This window comes from Mustela nigripes, chromosome 1, assembly GCF_022355385.1.
Source record: "Mustela nigripes isolate SB6536 chromosome 1, MUSNIG.SB6536, whole genome shotgun sequence".
NCBI lineage: Eukaryota > Metazoa > Chordata > Mammalia > Carnivora > Mustelidae > Mustela > Mustela nigripes.
In genome coordinates, this window is record NC_081557.1 from 33,403,114 (window position 1) to 33,425,129 (window position 22,016).

The window sequence follows — 22,016 nt, forward strand, 5'->3', positions numbered from 1 at the left end:
TCCCTTTCTGTACACTTTCCCCTGCTTGGGTGCCATAGCTTAGGGAAAGGTGCACCCAGAGAGGGCAGAGAGAGGAGCTATTGCTAGGCATGGGACGAAAGCTGGCTTATGCTGCTCACTCCCCAGCTTTTTGACAACTGGGGATAATCGGAGCTATCATTTTATGAACTTTTGATAGGATCGTAGGTCAAGTTCTCCTGGTGTCTTGGTTTATCTTAAGATGTAGTTCAAACTCCTGAGCCAGATCCTATAAGGTCATGCTGTTCCCTGTAACGTAATCCTTCATAGGATCTCAGAAGGTCACTTTCCTTAACACAGCCTGCCAGCGTCAACCTAGTGAGTTTAAAAACCCCCATATAATGAAGTACTGGTTCCAAAGGAAGATGGCTAATTAGATCCCATCTAGGTTACAAACTGTATGATACTTCATGTGTGGGTCAAATCCATTCTAAACTGTTGAAACTTTTTTCCCCCCTCCCAGCATGTACGTCTTCTGTCCCGTAAACAGTTCCAGCTGAGGGCACTAATGCAAAAAGCAAGAAAGACTGCCGGTCTCAGTGACCTCTACTGACTTCTCTGATATCAGCTGGAGATTGAGCTCTTCTTAAAGCATTCTTTTCTTCTCTTTCTTTCTCTTATCAGTAGGTGCCCAGAATAAGTTATTGCAGTTTATCATTCAAGTGTAAAATATTTTGAATCAATAATATATTTTCTGTTTTCTTTTGGTAAAGACTGGCTTTTATTAATGCACTTTCTATCCTCTGTAAACTTTTTGTGCTGAATGTTGGGACTGACTATGCTAAATAAAATTTGTTGCATAACTTTTCTCTTTATTGAACATTTAGGAAACATTAAATCTTATTAAGAAGCCCGGTTTTTGATTTTGCAAACAAAGCATAATATCAGGTTAAAAATTCGCATTATTTGTTCTGCAATATATAAAGTAAACTCTGTTTAGTATGGGGCATACCACATGGATATCTAAATACCTGAGTGACGTTCCGTGGCAGGCCCTGCGTGGGGCCCTCCTCTACCAGCCCTTGCCAAGATTTGTTACCTTTCTAGGCTTCACCGAATCACAACTGTTTCCATCAAGATGGAAGGAACAGAGTGACAATTGCCAAGCTATACACCAGAGAATTTACGTTAATTGGGCAAGACAGTCTGGCCACAGCTAAGTAGGAGGGGTAGAGTGCCTCCCCACTTTTAGGGGCACTTGGAGCCAGTCTTCCTGGTGAGTTGGTGACCACCCCGTGAGCTCTGTTTCATGCAGAGCTCAGCTAAGTAGAACAGAATTTTCTATCAAAATGAGATAGAAAATTCATGAGGTTACAAAGAAAAGAAAAGAACTACTTAAGATATTGCAAGATATTTAGGAAGCCAGACAGCCTACTCTATACTTCCAAGAAAAGAATGCCCACCTTGGTCTCCGTCATCACTGAAGGATTTATACAGTTTAGATCATCTATAAAGATTATCAGAACAGCGGTACCTGGCTAAGTTGGTGGAGAATGTAACTCTTGATCTTGGGTTGTGAATTCAGGCCCCATGTTGGGTGTAGAGATTACTTTAAAAAAATTATCAGAATAAAAGCCAGCAAGGTCAAATCAAGGCTTAATTTAGGATTGGAACTACCATTTAGTAACTTTTGTATATACATCCATTTTTACCTTGTAGATAAAGTTGCAACGTTTTTTATTTTTTTATAAACATATAATGTATTTTTAGCCCCTGAGGTACAGGTCTGTGAATCACCAGGTTTACACACTTCACAGCATTCACCATAGCACATACCCTCCCCAGTGTCCATAACCCCGCCACCCTCTTCCGACCCCCCTGCCCCCTAGCAAACCTCAGTTTGTTTTGTGAGATTAAGAGTCTCATGGTTTGTCTCCCTCCGGATCCCATCTTGTTTCATTTATTCTTTTCCTACCTCCCAAACTGCCCACGTTGCATCTCAGCTTCCTCATATCAGGGGGATCACATGATAGTTGTCTTTCTCCAATTGACTTATTTCGCTAAGCATAATACCCTCTAGTTCCATCCATGTCGTCACAAATGGCAAGATTTCATTTCTTTTGATGACTGCATAGTATTCCATTATATATATATCTCACATCTTCTTTATCCATTCATCTGTTGATGGACATCTAGGTTCTTTCCATAGTTTGGCTATTGTGGACATTGCTGCTATTAAACATTTGGGTGCACGTGCCCCTTTGGATCATTACATTTGTATCTTTAGGGTAAATACCTAGTAGTGTAATTGCTGGGTCATAGGATAGCTCCATTTTCATCTTTTTGAGGAACCTCCATGCTGTTTTCCAGAGTGGTTGCACCAGCTGGTTGCAACTTTTTTATAGTGTATCAGTGAACATATCAGCCAGCCAGAACACAAGGATCAGAATCTCTGAACACAGTATACACACATCATTCTTTTGAACCAAGTGGGGTGTGTGTGTCTAACACCTACACCTAGGCACGAACTGCAGTCATACAGGAACTAGAAACACGAAGTATCATCCAACATTTGGATGCTCAAACAGCTGGAGAGCTAAATAGAGAACTCGGTGTTGCCCCCTTTTTCCACATTAAGGAATTCAGGTTTATTCAAAATTTTGACATATCTAATCCTATAACTACCATCTTTCCTTCCTTAACTTCAGAATGGAAGCTTTAAGCAACTTTAAAGCTTGAGCTTCTGAATTTCCCAGTTTCTACACTTTTTTTTTCAAACAAGCCTCCTCTTCAGGGGTTAGCTTTACCTTTATGAGCAGGACACAAAGAAGCACTAAGGAATACTTCTTTTATCCATAGAGGACCTGAAATTAAAGGCTTAATTATTTCTTCCAGGGCACCTGGGTGGCTCAATGGGTTAAAGCCGCTGCCTTCGGCTCAGGTCATGATCCCAGGGTCCTGGGATCGAGTCCCACATCGGGCTCTCTGCTCAGCGGGGAGCCTGCTTCCTCCTCTCTCTCTGCCTGCCTCTCTGCCTACTTGTAATCTCTGTCTGTCAAATAAATAAATATAATATTAAAAAATAATAATAATTATTTCTTCCTTTCCTTCCCTTTCTCTCCTACCCCTGCCCTTCCCTCCATTCCCTCCTCTTCCTACAAAGGTCTGTAACATCAAAAACAGCAGTCGCTGAGTGAATGAGTATTTAACAGACTTGTGGTATGAATTATGGCAGAAAAATAGACCAACAGGACAGAGAAAAATGTAAAACAGATGGTTAGACATATTTACTATTTAATACACCGGCCATCTTTCCCCACGGGCCCCAGGCTCTGGTCCTGCTTGCTGGGAACCACTCTCCTTTAGCCGCCTCCTTACCCCATGTCACTTCCTAGCAGGGAATCCCTTCAAAATTCCTCTTAGTTTATTCCCAATCATTTGATTCCATTTTGCTTTAGCCTGTCATATTCAGACTAGCGGGGGAGTTTTACCCAGGCCTCAACTTACCTTCTCCAGGAGACTAACTGCTAACACTTCTGTTACTAGTCTTTTGGTTGTTTTTTTTTTTTTTTTAAGGTTTTATTTATCTATTTATTTATTTGAGAGTGAGAGAATGCATGAGAGGGGAGAAAGTCAGAGGCAGAAGCAGACTCCCCACAGAGCCAGGAGCCCAATGCAGGACTCTATCCCAGGACCCTGGGATCATGACCTGAGCCAAAGGTAGAGGCTTTAACCCTCTGAGCCACCCAGGCGCCCACTAGTGCTTCTTTTTTCTCTTCATTGGACATAACTGGAACTTTTAGAGAATATCTCAAAATGGTGCAAGACCTACCCACAGTGTTTCGCAATGTTACCAGATATTTGTATAGATAAACATGCAAAGAAACTTAGTTTTATGTAATTGAATAATAAATACCAGGACAAAGGTCTACAAAGGTAAGTTCCTCTACCACCACCACCACCCCTTTCTCAGTCTCTTCAGCAGCAAATAGACTTCAGAAAGAGAGATGCTTGTACAAGATCAACCTCAAAAATTAATTGTTCCTGGGGCGCCTGGGTGGCTCAGTGGGTTAAGCCGCTGCCTTTGGCTCGGGTCATGGTCTCGGGGTCCTGGGATCGAGTCCCGCATCGGGCTCTCTGCTCAGCAGGGAGCCTGCTTCCCTCTCTCTCTCTCTCTCTGCCAGCCTTTCTACCTACCTGTGATCTCTCTCTGCCAAATAAATAAATAAAATATTTATTAAAAAAAATTAATTGTTCCTCACAGATCCTCTTTTACCCCTGTTTTGTGGTAATGTTAAATAATTTTTCAAATATGAACATCCTACCTAACTCATGGTGGAAACTGGATATAGTCTCCTAAGATTCTTCAAAATACTTTCCATTAAATCCCCTACAGATAGGGAAACCCCCCAAGAAGTATATCTTTTCTTTTTAATCATCTCGGAACCACTCTGGAGTTAAAAGAAATCATGAACATAAGAAGTTAACTTCAGAAGAAATGTCATTGAACATCCATGTCTGGCAACCTATCTTGACAATGTCACAGAACTGAAGTGTTGCCATCAATAATTTCCCCTAGAAATTTCTTACAGGGGCGCCTGGGTGGCTCAGTGGGTTAAGCCTCTGCCTTCAGCTCAGGTCATGATCTCAGGGTCCTGGAATCGAGCCCTGCATCGGGCTCTCTGCTCGGCAGGGAGCCTGCTTCCTCCTCTCTCTCTGCCTGCCTCTCTGCCTACTTGTGATCTCTGTCTGTCAAATAAATAAAATCTTTTAAAAAAATTTTTTCTTACAGCAGTTGGTCATTTAAACAGTTATGAGGGTAAGTATAGAGATACAGAAATTAATACGGATATCAATTTTACCAGTAACAGTACAGACTATAAAATTTAAAATAATATATTGTCAGCAAGTGAGTACCTGCTGTGTTTAGGCTCAGAAAAAGACAGACTCGGTCCCTGACTGCTTAAGAATTTATAATCTGGTGAGCCAATGAAAAGTGTGGGAAATAAAACAATGTATACCTAGGGGAGCTAGTCTCATCTCCCTGGTAGAATTCAGGCTCACATCTAACTCCAGGGACTGAAAATGCAAAATGAGCATATTACCTGGCAACTGTTTGGACATTTTCCCACTGCTCGGGATCTTCGTCAGTTCCTGTGTCTAAGTTCAGATCCTTCAGAGAGACCCCATCAATGTTCACTCCACTCTACACAGGAACTAAGAAAAAGGCGCCAAAGTATTTTTACTACATGGTATTGTGTAAACAGGGCATTTTTTTTAAGCCTTAGCAGAACTGTTACAGTTGCGGTGAGTGGCTTTCAAATAGGAATGTTCAACGGAATTATCAAATTCGGATGTCTATATCCTGCCCAAAATAGGCTAAACTAAGATCTCTCTAAGGATAGGGCCCATAATTCTATCATCTTGCCAGAGATTCTCCACACAAGAAAGTTAGTTTTAAACTTCCAACTGTAGATAAGTTTTAAGCTTTATCTGAATGGATTTCAAGGGTTCTTAGGAAAAACTGAAAAAAAAAAGGATTACCATCACCACAGCACCATTTGTCTTTCCTATAATGTTCTTCAGTTAATATGAAGAATTCATGGGGCACCTGGTTGTCACTGTCGGTTAAGTGTCCTACTCTTGGTTTCAGCTCAGGTCATGATCCCGGGGTTGTGAGATCCAGCCCTGTGTCGAGCTCTGCACTCAGCACAAGCCCACTCAGGTTTCTCTGCCCTATCCCCCTGAGCTCAAGCTCTCACTCGCTCTATAATAAATAAATATTCTTTTTTTTTTTTAAAGATTTTATTTATTTATTTGACAGAGAGAGATCACAAGTAGGCAGAGAGGCAGGCAGAGAGAGAGAGGAGGAAGCAGGCTCCCTGCTGAGCAGAGAGCCCGAGGCGGGACTCGATCCCAGGACCCTGAGATCATGACCTGAGCCGAAGGCAGCGGCTTAACCCACTGAGCCACCCAGGCGCCCAATAAATAAATATTCTTTAAGAATTCACGTTACTTGTTTTACTGCACTGACCTTTCTAGAGTGTGCCAAGTTAAATATAAACTGTATCATGTTATTCAGCGCTGCATTAAGAAAGTCTTTTAATCCCAACGTAGGATTATAGTAACATTCTCACTTTTTTCAAATCTATTGGTTTTTCTGGTAGATTATTATTAAAACAGTGTTTAAGTGTAAAAGGGCCTAGAGGGGAATAAGTCCTTTTCCCCCCACTCAAACTATGTTATTTCATGATGAAATAACTATACAATCAATATTGTCTAAATATCTTTGGAGAATGCACAGCTCAGTGGTGCTTTCAGGCTTACCACTTGAGTCTCCAGCTTCCAGAATGCATACCAAGCCTCTGCCCAGAAAACAGAAACAGGCAGTGTCCAGATTACAGCCACTGCCACTAACACGGGTTTTGGAAAACCCACTCAACTTCCAGGCTACATAGGTTAAGGTATCCACGGAGAAGAAAAAGTTCTTAAGAGAAAATGAGTTCATGTCAGAAAATGTTTTTCTCTAACATGATACATTTTTTAGGTTTATCTAAAACTGGTAAATCTAAAAAAACAGGGTTCTTTATCAATTCCAACTATACCCCAATTCCAACAATACCCAATATAAATAAATTAAATAAAAGCTTTTTGTTGCTGCCTTACATAGTCTTTGTGCAAAAAACACAGTAGTAGGTTCACTCCATAAAAAATTTTGAGAAATGGGTGCCTAGGAGGCTCAGTTGATTAAGCATCTTTTTTTTTTAAATAAGATTTTATTTATTTGACAGCACCAGCAGGCAGAGGGAGAGGGAATAGCAGGCTCTCCGCTGAGCAGACAGCCCGACGGGCTCATTCCCAGGATCCTGAGTTCACGAACCTGAGCTGGAGGCCACTTAACCAACAGAGCCACATAGGCACCCCAGCATCTGACCTTGATTCCAGCTCAGGTCACGATCTCAGGGCGATAAGGATCTAGCCGCAGGTCAGGCTCCACACTGGACGTGTTGCCTGCTTGAGATTCTTGCTCGCTCACTCCCTCTGCCCCCCACCCTTAAAAAATCAAACATCAGTAAACAAATGCTCCCTTATCAAGTTTTTAAATGATAGTTTTCCTCAGAGAATAACGCATTTAGAGCAAAAATGTCAGTTAAGGTGGGAACAGAAGCATAGATCTTAGAATATCACTGTTGAGCAAAACATAATCAGGCCTTAGTCCCAGTAGGAAAAGGAAAAACTTCTGGTGAAGCCTGATGGTTTGGGTGTGTGAACTATTTTAAACTATAAGCTTTATCAGAATTTCTTCCTTAATGAATTTAAAAAGTGGTAATGATAAGCCAAAAGGTCAGTATAGCTGTAGTAATAGCAAAAATGGAATTTTTAACAAAAAAGCATTAATAGGGATAGAGATACTCCATGGCATATGAAACAATCCAACAACATATAATAACCATGAACTTAGAAGCAATTAATAAAATGGCCTCAGATTATATGAAGAAAAATTAGGAATTCCAAGGTGAATCTGATTCATAATCAGTGGAAATTTTTAATATGCTTAAATCAGTAATAATTAAAAACCAGGAGGAATTAGTAGTAACTTAGTAAAAAATAAAATGAATTGTGACTACAGAAAAATCATCATGCCCAATAAAGTTATTTTTTCTCTTAAATACATAGGGAACATTTATAAACACCATCAATTAACTAGATAGCAAACTAAGCCTTACTAGATTTCAAAGAGGTGGTTAACCCTAAAAATACCACAGAAACCTCCCAAAAAAGTACCTTCTAGTAAATTTATATTCTCATATGCATCTTTAAAACAAATATAAAATCAGTGACAAGTTATTAATCATAAAGTAAAAGGAAGTAAAGAACAGACCATACTAGGATTAAAAAAAAAAATCTACCAATAAAATAGCTAGTTGTTGGGGAGGGAGCTTAAAATTAGAAAAATATTTAGCCAAACTAGAAGGGGAAAGGGCAATATCTCAGACAAATAATATTAAGAAACAGAAGTAACCACAGATAGAGAGGTTAAAAATGTCCTAATATATCACCTTGAGGCTGGGAGCCATGATTGTGGTGAGGGGAGCAGGATACAACTTCTCATAAAATATGAAATACATGCCAGTACATTTAAAAGCTTGGATGAAATGATCAAGTCTAGAAAACTTCCTAAAATGACTAAAGAAATTGAAAATTTGAATAAACGAATATACATTAATGAACTATCAAAAAATCAAAAATCTATCCCCATGCCATTTCAAATTGTTTTACAGATGAATTTTATTAAAACTTCACGGAACAGCTCATTCTTCTTTCATGCAACCTGTTTGATAACAAAAAGGTTTTGGGAGAAACAGTAAAACCCTGACATCAAAACTAAGAAAAGACCACAAGAAAAATAATAAACCCAAATCACTTATTTACATAGATGCCAACAAGTACTAAATAAAATATTAACAAATATAATTAAGTGGGGTCTTTGAAAATACTTTAGGACCAAGTAGAGTTTATCCCAGAAATGCAAAGACAGTTCAGTATCAGAAAATATATTAATATACCACATGAGATTTAAAGGAAAAAAGACATATGATTATTTGAATTATAGAAAAGATTATGAGGGGCGCCTGGGTGGCTCAGTGGGTTAAAGCCTCTGCCTTCCGCTCAGGTCATGATCCCAGGGTCCTGAGATCGAGCCCCGCATCGGACTCTCTGCTCAGCAGGGAGCCTGCTTCCTCCTCTCTCTCTGCCTGCCTCTCTGCCTACCTGTGATCTCTCTCTGTCAAATAAATAAATAAAATCTTAAAAAAAAAAAAAGAAAGAAAAGATTATGAAATTCCAAGCCCATTTAAGATTTAAAAAAATAAAACTCAACAACCTAGGAAAAGCAGGAAATGTCTTTAACCTCAAAAAGGTATTTGTGAAAATCCAAAACAAACATTATCCATAATGAAGAAAAATTAGAAGCATTTTTATTAAAAGTCAGGAACAAGACAAGGATACCCACTACCAGTGTTCCTATTTAACACCATAGTGGAGATTCTCTTAGCTAATGCAATAGGACAGGAAAAAGATAAATGTCTTAAGAATAAACAAGTCTTGGGACGCCTGGGTGGCTCAGTTGGTTAAGCGGCTGCCTTCAGCTCAGGTCATGATCCCAGCGTCCTGGAATCGAGTCCCACATCGGGCTCCTTGCTCCGGGGGGGGAGCCTGCTTCTCCCTCTGACTCTGCCTTCCACTTTGTCTGCCTGTGCTCGCTCTCGCTCGCTCTCTCTCTGACAAATAAATTAAAAAAAAAAAAAAAAAAGAATAAACAAGTCTTCGGGCGCCTGGGTAGCTCAGTGGGTTAAAGCCTCTGCCTTCGGCTCAGGTCATGATCTCAGGGTCCTGGGATCGAGCCCCACATCGGGCTCTCTGCTCAGTGGGGAGCCTGCTTCCTCCTCTCTCTCTCTCTGCCTGCCTCTCTGCCTACTTGTCATCTCTGTCTGTCAAATAAATAAATAAAATCTTTAAAAAAAAAAAAAAAAGAATAAACAAGTCTTTATTTGGAGATGGTAAAATTATCTAAGAGATAGTGTTTGATAACCCATGAACTACTGAAATTAAAGAACAGAAAAAAGAACAGACATGTGAGACACCACTAAACACACCAACATACGCATTACTGTAAAACCAGTAAGAGGAGAGAGAGAAGCACAACAATTATTTGAAGAAATAATGACTGAAACTTCCCAAATTGATAAAACACTTATCTGCACATGCAAGAACTTATGGAACTGCAAGTAAGATAAACTGAAAGAGATTGTCAGACATTATAGTCAAACTGTTAAAGCCAAGAGAAATGTTAGAGATAGCAGACATTGTATACAAGGGACCCAAAAGAAGATAACGGCTGACTTCTCATCTGAAGCAATGGAAGCCACAAGAGAGATGAATGATATTCCAAGTGCTGTAAGAAACTCCATCAAGAATTCTCAACCTAGCAAATCTGTATTTCAAAAATTAAGGCAAAATAGAGATGTTCCCAAATAAAGAGTGAGAATTCACTGCTAGCAGCCAACCTGCCTTACAAGAAATACTGAAGGAAGTTATTTTGGGCTGAAAGGAAGTAATACCGGGCAGCAATTCAAATTGAAATAAAGAAATAAAGGGGCGCCTGGGTGGCTCAGTGGGTTGAGTGTCTGCCTTCAGCTTGGGTCATGGTCCCAGGGTCCTGGGATCGAGCCCCGCATCAGGCTCCCTGCTCGGCGGGAGTCTGCTTCTCCCTCTCCCTCTGCCTGTCTCCCTGGTTGTGCTCTGCCTCTCTCTCAAATGAATATATAAAATCTTAAAAAAAAAAAAAAAAAAAAAGAAAGAAAGAAAAAACACTGATAATACTGATATGTAGCAACTGTAAAAAAAATTATTCTTATATAGATCTTCTTATTTGTATATACATTTTATTACATATATAATTTATAATTATAAATATGCATGTATTAAAATGTGTATACACACACCCTTATTTAAAACTACACAAAAAAATTATCATAAAATTTAATAATTGGGCCTACAAGATACAGAGATAAAAGGGATTTGACAATAACAACCAAGAGGAGAGAGAAGAGAAAGAAGCTGGAGTAGAGCAAGGAAGTGATACCAGACAATAACTCAAATCTAGATGAAGAAGAATACCAGAAACGAAAAAATAAGGTTAATATAAAAAGCTTAATTAATGAAAAAAGATGTATATTTTCTTCTCTTGTGTCTACAAAAGACGTAAGATTATATAAAGCAGTAATATATATATAAAGCAATATATAGCTTTATATAAGCAACAATTATATGTATATAAGGCAATAATTGTATATAAAGCAATAACTGTAACACCATATTATTGATTTTGTAATATATATAAATGTAATATACAAAATAATAGCACGAAAGTGAGGGGCTGATGCTATAATGGAGCAAAGTTTCTATATTTTGTTAGAATTAAATGTGCAAAAATGTGAAGTAGATCATGGTGTGTTGAGCTGTATATTGTAACCCTAAGAGTAACCACTAAAAACACAAAAACCCTCAAAAACCATAGTTAAAAACAAAGAAATTAAAATGGTACTTCAGAAGAACATCCCCAAAGGGCACCTGGGTGGCTCAGTGAGTTAAGCCTCTGCCTTCGGCTCCGGTCATGATCTCAGGGTCCTGGGATCTTGAGTCCCGCATTGGGCTCTCTGCTCAGCAGGGAGCCTGCTTCCCCCTCTCCCTCTGCCTGCCTCTCTGCCTACTTGTGATCTCTGTCTGTCAAATAAATAAATAAAATCTTAAAAAAAAAATGGCTCTTGCTCCTCAAAAAAGAAAAAAATATCTTAAGAAAAATTTAAAAATACTTGAGACAAATGAAACCAAAACACAGTATACCAAAATGTATGGGATGCAGCTTCTCTGAGCTTAATGAAAATCACTACCCATAAATGCCTACAGCAAAACAAGAAAGATTTCAAGTCAATAACCTAACCTTCTATCTTAAAAAAAAATAAGAAGAAAAAGAAGAGCACACTAAACCTGAAGGAAAGAGAAGAAAAGATAATGAAGATTAGGATGCAAATTAAAATGAAGCAAAATAGAAAGTCAGTGAGAAAATTAATGACATCACAAATGTGTTCTTTGAAAAGATTGATGTGTTCTTTGAAAACAAAATTGAAAAACCTAGGCTGGCCAAGCTAGATTGACCACGAAAAAGAGAAGGAATCAAATTACTAAAATCAGGAATGAAAGAGGGGATCATCACTATCGACATCAGAGAAATAATATGGGAATATTATGAACAACTATGAGCCAACAAATTAGATAATTTGCATAAATGGGTAAATTCCTAGAAAGACAGAAACTACTGAAAATGCTCAAATAGAAAATCCGAATAGACATACAAGAAGAAGAGATTAAACCAGTAACTGGGAAATCTTCCCAAAAGCAAAGCCTTCAGCAGGGAATTCTACTAAACATTCAAACAATTCCTGTCTTCACAAACTCTTCCAGAAAGAAAGAAAGAGACCACTTCACTACTCATTCTAGGAGGACATTATTACCCAAGGTAGACAAAGACCCCTCTGGAAAAACATTTTTTCCTCAAGAATATAAATATGGATACCAACAAAATGTTAGCAAACCAAATCCAACAGCATTAAAATGCATTATACATAACGACTAAGTTATGGCTTAACATCCAAAAATCAAGTGGCATAATACATTATAATGTATTATTATGTATTAAAATACATAACATAGGGGCGCCTGGGTGGCTCAGTGGGTTAAAGCCTCTGCCTTCGGCTCAGGTCATGATCCCAGCGTCCTGGGATCGAGCCCCACATCGGGCTCTCTGCTCAGCAGGGAGCCTGCTTCCTCCTCTCTCTCTGCCTGCCTCTCTGCTTACTTGTAATCTCTGTCAAATAAATAAATAAAATCTTTAAAAAAAATACATAATATAAACAAAAAGAGTGTCTCAAGAGACAAAAAGCATTTGACAGGGGTGCCTGGGTGGCTAAGTTAAGCATCTGCTTTTGGCTCAGGTCATGATGCCAGGGTCCAGGGATCGAGCCCCGCATCAGGCTCCCTGCTCAGTGGGGCATCTGCTTATCCCTCTCCCTCTCCCTCTGCCCCTCCCCACCCCAGCTCATTCATTTTCTCTCAAGTAAATAAATTAAATCTTTAAAAAAAAAAAAGCCTTTGACAAAATCCCATACCCATCCATGGTAAAAACCCTTACTAGGAATAGAAGGGAATGTCCCTAAGGAGCATTTATGAAAAACATTATCCTTAAATTGGGAACTAAGATAAGGTTGCCCATTCTCACCACTCTTATGCAGTACTCTATTAGATGTTCTATCGAGGCAGTTATGCGAAAAAGAAAGAAAAGCCATTCAGATTAGAAAGGAAAAATAAAAAAATATATTCACAGACATGTTGATGTATATATAGAAAATCCTAAGAACCTATTATCTAAAACCTACTAATCTAAACATCTAAAAACGTGGGAGATTTGTAGACTGAAAACTATAAAACATTGCTGGAAGTAATTAGAGAAGTCCTAGATAAATAAATGGGAAGACATCGATCAGAAGCCTTATGACTGTCAAGCTGGAAATACTACCAAAACCACAGAGTCTCTGCAGGCTTTTTTGCAGAAATTGACAAACTGCCTCTAAAATTCATGTGGAAATGCAAAAAGCTCAGAAAAAAAACAAAATAATCTTGAAAAAAAAAACAAAGTTGGAGGAGTTAACACCTGATTTCAAAACTTACCACAAAGCCACAGCAACTGATACATTTCTAAATACTATGGACTGATCTTTATGACAGGTTATTAAACTAAAAAGGTGTTGGAGGGGCTCCTGGCTGGCTCAGCTGGCGGAGCGTGCAACTCTTTACCTCGAGGTTGTGTGTTTGAGCTCCACATTGGGTTTGGAGAGTATGTAAATAAAATATTTATTAAAAAAAAAAAAAAAAAAGAGGATGGCGAAAATTGTACATAGAAACAAAAAATGTTTTTTAAACAATAAAAACTGTTAATGGCTACTTATTTTTTAAATGGAGGCGAAGGGAAAAGAGGACAGAGATAGAAGCTAGACTTCTTGTAGTCATATAAATATTTAATAAAATTATCAAACAAAAAATTATCGAACAAAATTTAAATAGCAGTTCCTCAGGGCACCTGGGTGGCTCAGTGAGTCAAGTGTTTGCCTTCAGCTCAGGTTATGATCTCCGTCGGGGTCCTGGGATGGAGCCCTGCATCAGGCTTCCTGCTCAGCGGGGAGCCTGCTTCTTCCTCTCTCTCTGCACCTCCCACTGCTCATGGGTACTCTCATGCTCTCGCTCTCTCAAATAAAAATCTTTAATAAATAAATATCAGTTCCTCGATATCAAAACTGAAATGAATAAACATTATGTACTCAGTTTTGTTGTACCTGCAGACAAAACCTACTCCAAATGACTTTAAAATACAGTAATTTGACTGAATATGCCAGCCCATATTTCCTGAGCCCCAGACTCAATCAGCTACCTGTTTGATATTTCTTCCTGGTTGTCTTCAGATATTTCAAATTCAACATGTCTTAACTGGGAGTCTTGATTTTTCTCTCCTAAACCCAACAGACTCTCCGAGGAGCAGAGAGCCTGATGCGGGGCTCGATCCCAGGACCCTAAGATTCATTACCTGGGCCAAAGGTAGAGGCTTAATCCACTGAGCCACCCAGGTGCCCCGGAACTAGAGGGTATTATGCTGAGCGAAATAAGTAAATCAGAGAAAGACAACTGTCATATGATCTCCCTGATATGAGGAAGCTGAGATGCAACGTGGGGGGTTTGAGGGGCAGAGAAGGAAAAAAATGAAACAAGATGAGATTGGAGGGAGACAAACCATAAAACACTTTTTTTTTTTTTAAGATTTTATTTATTTATCAGAGATGGGGGGAGGAGAGAGCGAGCACAGGCAGACAGAATGGCAGGCAGAGGCAGAGGGAGAAGCAGACTCCCCGCTGAGCAAGGAGCCCGATGTGGGACTCGATCCCAGGACGCTGGGATCATGACCTGAGCCGAAGGCAGCTGCTTAACCAACTGAGCCACCCAGGTGTACCCAAACCATAAAAGACTCTTAATCTCATGAAACAAACTGAGGGTTGCTGGTGGGAGAGGGATAGGAAGAGGGTGGTTGGGTTATGGACACTGGGGAGGGTATGTGCTATGGTGAGTGCTGTGAAGTGTGTAAACCTGGCGATTCACAGACACGTACTCCTGGGACTAATAATACATTATATGTTAATAAGTAAATTTTTTAAATTAAAAAAAATCTTTAAAAAAATATTTTCTTCTACCAAGTTAAACCCAACCCACAAAAATTCTTCAGTGAACAATCAAAACAAAGCTGACCTGGATTAGAAACAATAATCTGTTTACAGCACGGACTCTATTAGATAATACTAGGAATCATTAATTTAAACATGGACACATTTCGCTGGACTAAATCAAGGCATGTTTCTCCTTTTCTCTGGCATGCATCTGTGATAATCACTATGTTGGAGTTTGCAGTGACAAGGTAAACTGGGGAAAGATTTGAATAGAAAATACATTATAGAAGAAAACATCTGACATTTAACCTTTTCTCTTTTTCTTCTTTTTTTAAGATTTTATTTATTTGACACAGAGAGAGAGATACAGCAAGAGAGGGAACAGAAGCAAAAGGAGTGGGAGAGGGAGAAGCAGGCTTCCTGTCGAACAGGGAGCCCAATGTGGGCCTTGAGCCTTGATCACAGGACCCTGGGATCGTGACCTGAGCCGAAGGCAGTCGCTTAATGACTGAGCCACCCGGGCACCCTTAACACCTTTTCTGTTAGGCTCCATCACCACACTGTTTATTGAATAGTTGGCTTCCTTAGATCTACTATGCCATAGCACCCTTTTAGATTCAAGAGATGTCACTAAGTTTTACTAAAATTACTGAAGTTTTTCTTGCACATTTTTAAAAAAGATTTTATCTGTTAGAGAGAGTGAGCAAGAGCAAGAGAGACCAAGAAGCAGGTAGAGGGAGAAGCAAACTCCCCAGTGAGCAAGGAGCCCCCAATGTGGGCTCCATCCCAGGACTCTGGGATTATGACCTGAGTTGAAGGCAGATGCTCAACCAAGTGAGCCACCCACCCATCCCTCTGTACATTTTTTAAAAACCTCCTAACAGGGTTGCCTGTTGCTCAGTCAGTTAATCGTCTGCCTTTAGCTCAGGTCATGATCCCAGAATCCTGGGATGGAGTCCCGCAATGAGCCTGCACGGGGCTCCCTGCTCAAGTGGGTGGCTGCTTCTCCCTCCACCCCTGCCTCTCCCCCCATGAATACTCACTTGCTCACTTGCTCTCAGATAAAATCCTTTTAAAAAAAAAGAACTTAGGCTTTTGAGTCAAATAGAACTGGGTTCAAATCCTTACTTCACTTTAACTTCAGTTCACAGACGCACCATCTGTAAACCCTCGCAAAGTTGAGTTAAGGGTTAAATAATGTACATAAAGTGCTTAGCTGCTTAACTGCTATTACTGCTGCTCACAGGAAATCAGTCTGGTGCTCTAGGAAACCCTGAAAACAAATGGAAGTAAAACCTAATGATATTATGAGTATACAGAGTGGGGAACAACCAGCTGAGCATCTGACTCTTGATTTCAGCTCAGGTCATGTTCTTAGAGTTGTGAGATCAAGCCCCACATCAGGCTCCATGCTCAGCAAGGAGCCTCCCTCCTCTCTCTCTTGCTCGCTTGCTCTCTTTCCCTCAGTCCCTCCCCCTGCTCATGCTTACATGCAGGTGCTCTCTCTCTTTCTCAAATAAATCTTTAAAAGAAAAAAAGAACTAAATCTTTATAAAGGGAGATAAAAGAATGATTTTATTTATTCATGTATCATTAGAATATTTATAGTACTTAACTATGACATTAACCTTTGCTAGAAACAATGTTGAGCATCTTCCTGAAAGGGCTGCCATGTTGAAGAGCCATTGTCTCGCCAGTCAACTTGCCTTCATCAACGTCCACAAAGGCAACTTCACCACTCAAGCCATAAAAGAATTAGTCAAAAGCAGGGGGAGGGAGTAAACCTCTTAATTAAGTGGAGAATGAAAGAAAATTCTCATACCAGCTATCTATGTGTGTCTTATGAGTTATTAGACTCAGAGGAGACATAGTATGTTCAACATGTCATGATATAAAAATCCAAACCAGATGAAATACAAGTTACAAACGAAGTTTTAGTTCACAATTAGGAAAGCAACAGAAACGGTTTCATAAATAGGAGAGTCTCTGAAGGTAGGGAACACCTCTTTAATCGAGGCTGAGGCTGCACAGTGACAAAGCAGGACTTCTGTAGAAGAAGCTTCTCATCAGTCTCTGAGCGCCTGAGAGCAGGAAATGTTTACTCATCTCCACTGTGGTGCTTAGCACCCACCTAACACACAACAGCTCAGCAACAGTTTGTTTTTTAAATAAATGGAAGAAAATATAAGGCCCCTTCCAACTCTAATAAAATTTTATGGTTCTATAATCAGGCGGTATTATCTGCAAAAACTCATCAGTACTATATATTTCTAGCCTGCTACTTTATATGTAAGAAAGAGGGAAAATAACGTATTTGTATTTGCAAAAGAAACACCTGAAGATACACAAGAAACTAATTTAAATAGGTGCCTATAGCAGATGTTGGGGAAAGGCTGGAAGGAAACTAGACGAAATATATACTTCACCAGGTATATCTATCTATTTATGTTATTTTTATTTTGTAATCCTGCAAATGTATTATTTTTTGAGAAAATGTTTTAAAAACTACAGATTTTTATGAATTTTAAATAACTAAAATTTTCACTGAAAATGACTGTTCTAGTACTTAGAAATAATCACACATCTATGATTTAAGTATATAAATATAAAGTGTAAGTATGTAAGTACGTAAGTATTTAAGCATATGAGTCTAACTTATACTGTTGGATATTTTACTTTATTCTAATTAATGGAAATCCAACGGCAAGCACTTTAAATTTTAAACAATATCATAACACAATAAAAAAAAAAGAAAAAAAACTACACCATACCTGATTAGCTTAGAAGTCTAAACTATCACAAGGGAAATGTTGCTACTTAATATGTCAGTGCTTTCTGAATACTCTGAATTATTCAGTGATTGTAGTAGTATGTAGCAGATTTATATAGTTTCAATAAAATTATCTTTGAAAAGATAATTTTTATTTTTTTATTAAAAAACAATTTTTTTTTACTTCACACAGAGAACACAAGTAGGCAGAGAGGCAGGCAGAGAGAGAGAGAAGAGGAACCAGGTTTCCCAATGAGCAGAGAGCTCCACACGGGGCTTGATCCCAGGACTCGGGGATCATGATCTGAGCTGGAGGCAGAGGCTTTAACCCATTGAGCCACCCAGGTGCCCCTGAAAAGCTAATTTTTTTAAATGTACTGTTACCCCAGTAGGAATGAGCACACCCAGCACCCAGATCTTGGTTTATATAATACCATTCTCCAATAACAGGAACTAGGGATCCTTGGAAAACAGGCTGATTTGGGCCTGGACCAGAAAATATACAAGATGAAGAAGCTAAAACATAGTGTCAGAAAGTAAGGAAGTGCTCAAAACAAAAGCCCAGTGTCGATGATACAGGTATGTCAGAGGCATACAGTAGTGAACTGAATAAGCTTCCAGTGGCCACAGATGCAAAAATTTGAGAGACAAAATCAATGAAGACTATTGGATTATAACCCAAAACATAAAATAAAATCCATGAATCCATAGTGATATTTACAAATGAATCAATAAGGTGGGAGAAACAAATCTCCCATGCAGAATTCCGAATAATTTATGCAGACATTCCACTCTCAGAGGGAGCATAACTCCCCGCCCTTGAAGTGCGGGCTGCACTTGGAAACTTCCTTCCAAAGAGCAGAGTGTGGAAAAGGAGAAAAAAGAGTAACTTTAAGTACAGAAACCTAATACTACCTCAGCCAGGTGACTGAGGTCAACATCAACCATAATAAACCATGTTTACAAGTATGTACTCTGGTTACAATGTGGTTACAAAATACCACTTTAAATCTGTGTCTTCCTCCCCAAAATCCGTAACCCATCTAACCATGAGAAAAATACCAAATACCACAGAGAGGCATTCTACAAAATATCTGACTCGTAATCCGCAAAATTGCCAGTCATCAAAAACAAAGTCCAAGGAACTGTCAGTGTAGGGGAGCCTAGAGAGACATGATGACTAAATTTAATGTGGTATTCTTGATCGGATCCTAGAACAGAAAAAAGGGCATCCTGTAAAAACTAAGGAAATCTGGGTAATACATTACCCATCATTTTAGTTAATGACAATGTACAGGTGTCGGCTCATCAATTATGGCGAATGTACCATGGGATGTTAATAACCGGGTGTGAGGTAAAGATAGAACTCTGTACTATGTTTTCAATTTTACTGTAAATCTAAAACTTCCTTAAAAAATAAGGTCTAAGAAAATAAAGTCAACAAAAAAAGTATTTTAATTCAATCTCTCTGGACACTTCCCATATTTATAGAAATGAAGGTGGGTAGAATATCCACACTCTATGCTATCCAGTACTTTCTCCCTTTTTTTTTTTAAGATTTATTTACTTGACAAAGATCACAAGTAGGCAGAGAGGCAGGTGGGCGGTGGTGGGCGGTGGGGTGGGGGGTGGGGGGTGGGGGTGAAGCAGACTCCCCGCTGAGCAGAGCGCCTGATGTGGGGCTCGATCCCAGGACCCTGGGATCATGACCTGAGCCGAAGGCAGAGGCTTAACCCACTGAGCCACCCAGGTGCCTCAAGTACTTTCTCCCTCTTAACATGAATTTGGCTTTTATTCCTTCATTCCACTACTGTCTATTACACTGGGCATGATTCTAGACTTGGGATACAACAATAAATGGAATAAAGATTCCCACCCTCGTAGATATCACATTATAGTAGTGAAAGCTTATGTATTGTGGTATAATTGAGTAATTTTAAAAAACACTGTTGTTTCTTTCCTAGGTTTGTATCATACATTTCTGATGATAAAGTAATAATTCCTACTGACAACTCTTCCTTATCAGCAAGGAGCTATTTAAGATATCACCACCACTGTGGGGCTTCTGGTGACTCAGTTGGTCGAGCACCTGACTCTTGATTTAGGCTCTGGTCATGGTCTCAGTGTCTTGGGATGGAGCTCTGGGTCGGGCTCTACCCTTAGCATTGGGATTCTCTCCCTCTACTTCTGCCCCTCCCCCTGCTCACACTCTTGACACGGTCTCTAACAAATAAATAAATCTTTAAAAAATAAAAATAAAAAGTATCACCACCTCCTTGAACGAAAGAAGTTGCCAAGGCTAGGGCCAGGAGAGGACGAGTTTAAAGTGAGCCTTAACCCAAGACTTTGTAGGGTATCGTGCTCCACATTTTCTAAGACATACAAATACTACAGCTGTCAGCATTGTAGAATTCAAGCTCTTCGGAGATTGTGACTGTTACCTTTTTCTTATGGATAGGGCCCAATTCCTCCCGAAAAGGACCTTCAAAGTGAGATAATAAATAAATCTTTTACTTCAAGTTTTTCTGTACATATTATCTGTATACTTATCTATTCATGCAACTTGCCTTTTGTCCCCCTTTGTAAAACAAAACTAATAATTACTTTTTGCGATTTTTTTAGATAACATATATAAAGAACACTGTTTTCATTAATATTGATGTTGACAACAAATGTATTGGTTTTCATGTATGTTGATTTTTCATTAGCAATGACAACATCGCTGATAAAGACATTATAGTTGATAGGATAAAACGAGTCACTGGGAATTCATGATTGCTAGGAGCTGCAGCTGACAGAGGCTGACGTTTTTAGTGCCTTAGGGATACTTATGTCATCTAGATGAAACCTGGGGCCAATCCTTTAAATTCAGTAATCATCCCAGGATTAAAGGCTATAGGAAGGTAGCTTAAGGAAATTATAGATATTCCATTAATAAAAACAAAGCATAGCTTCAAGGGTTTATTACTATTCACTAAAACATTACGGAGTCAAACCAGGGTTTGATGTTCTTAGAAAGGGCTCAGAATCTTTTTAGTCCTGTGTCTAGACATTTAACCGGAAGCTAACTTTATCTGCCACATCAATACTAAGAACTAAACACTAAAACTCACCTTAGATGGATAAGGAAGAAGGGAAATATTGAGACTTAGAAGCAGGAGATTTTTAAAGGAAAAGGACTATTGTGTTTGGTACTAGTAGGTCACCCACCACAATAGAGAGGTTGTACACTTTTTTCCTACCATCTATTTCTTCATTGTGTGTGTGTGTGAGCTGTTTCCCTGTCAAACGAAGGGGTCCTTCATACTGTTATCACAGGAGCAAAAGTGAAATGTGAACATTCTAACACAGAGGATACCATCATAAAAACTAGAAAAAGCAACCCCCTCTGGGTGAAACAATTAGAAAAGTGCATCTTTTCCTCTGGACTAAACCAGCAGGGACTGGATAGGGCCCCCACTCACCCCCTTTAACTGGTTAAAACCTTCACAACCATATGCAGTAGCCTTATATCCAAAGGACGAAACTTTTCTAACCCTATGGCATAGGGCACATAACTGACTTTTACTAAGATGCTGATTGCACAGCCCATACCAATGACTCCAGTTGCTATAATGGATTCTACTGTGATGAGCAGCCTCCTCCGAAGTGAAATTCTTGGTAGGTCACCCTTGATGGTCACCATCTTGGAAACTTAAGAGTGAGGAGAAACTGCAAAGCCACTTCCAGAATTGGAACTGGCCTACCGTGAGAGACCCCTTATAGAGAACGCCTGGGTCCCAGTGGAGAAAGAGGTGCTGTAGACCCAAAGGGAACAACAACAAAAGTGGCTGGCAAAGAAGCTGGGTGGTTTCTGGCCAGCAGCCCAACATATAAGAGGCAAAACAAGGGTGTTGGGGGATGGAGAGAAGGGTGGTACAGTTAAGAGGAATTCAGGAGGAGTGAAGGCAAAGGGGCCACTCCACCAAAAATGATACAACAGTCAGGACACCTCTTCCTCCCCTAGCCCAGCTCTCAGCTCCCGGAGTGAGCCCAGGCTCCCTAGGCTCCAGCCGAAGACGGCCCCCCATGAAGTACTTCCAGCCACACTCGCACAGGTGAAGGACCAGCCACCCCTGACCTGGATGTGTGTGCGGTCTGCAAGGGACACAGAGCCAGCCTCAGAGAAAAGAAATGATTTCCCGCAGCGCCCGTCCTCCGGCTGGTAGGCACGACCCCGGCAGCTCAGCTCAGGGCTGCGCTCATTCTGCTGCTGCAGAAAGAGAGCTGTGTGCTAAAATTTTATTTCTGTTTCCTTCTGATATACATGGTCATAAAGATAAGTGCTTACCTCGGGAGGCAGACTAAAAGAATGGAGGAAAATGGTAGAACTGTTTGAGGCTGCATGAGTGAAAACCGCAGGCTACTGAGGCTGCGCAAGGCCGCGTCCAGCTCGTGTGGGCCTCATGGAGTTTTCGCAC

The 22,016-nt window shown here is 39.7% G+C and overlaps 1 protein-coding gene and 1 pseudogene across 4 annotated transcripts in view; one reads left to right on the forward strand and one right to left on the reverse strand.

Annotated features, from left to right (window-relative positions):
- Nucleotides 1-838, forward strand: part of TSG101 (tumor susceptibility 101) — a 42,558-nt gene extending 41,720 nt beyond the window's left edge. For all 4 annotated transcript variants that reach the window (XM_059407423.1, XM_059407440.1, XM_059407414.1 and 1 more), the window contains one exon: nucleotides 482-838. In XM_059407423.1, coding sequence (XP_059263406.1) covers nucleotides 482-571 — 90 coding nt within the window. In that variant the 3' untranslated portion in view covers nucleotides 572-838. The remainder of the gene's footprint in view (nucleotides 1-481) is intronic.
- Nucleotides 839-4,283: 3,445 nt separating this feature from the next.
- Nucleotides 4,284-21,241, reverse strand: LOC132010805 (L-lactate dehydrogenase A-like 6A; annotated as a pseudogene).
- Nucleotides 21,242-22,016: the final 775 nt, after the last annotated feature.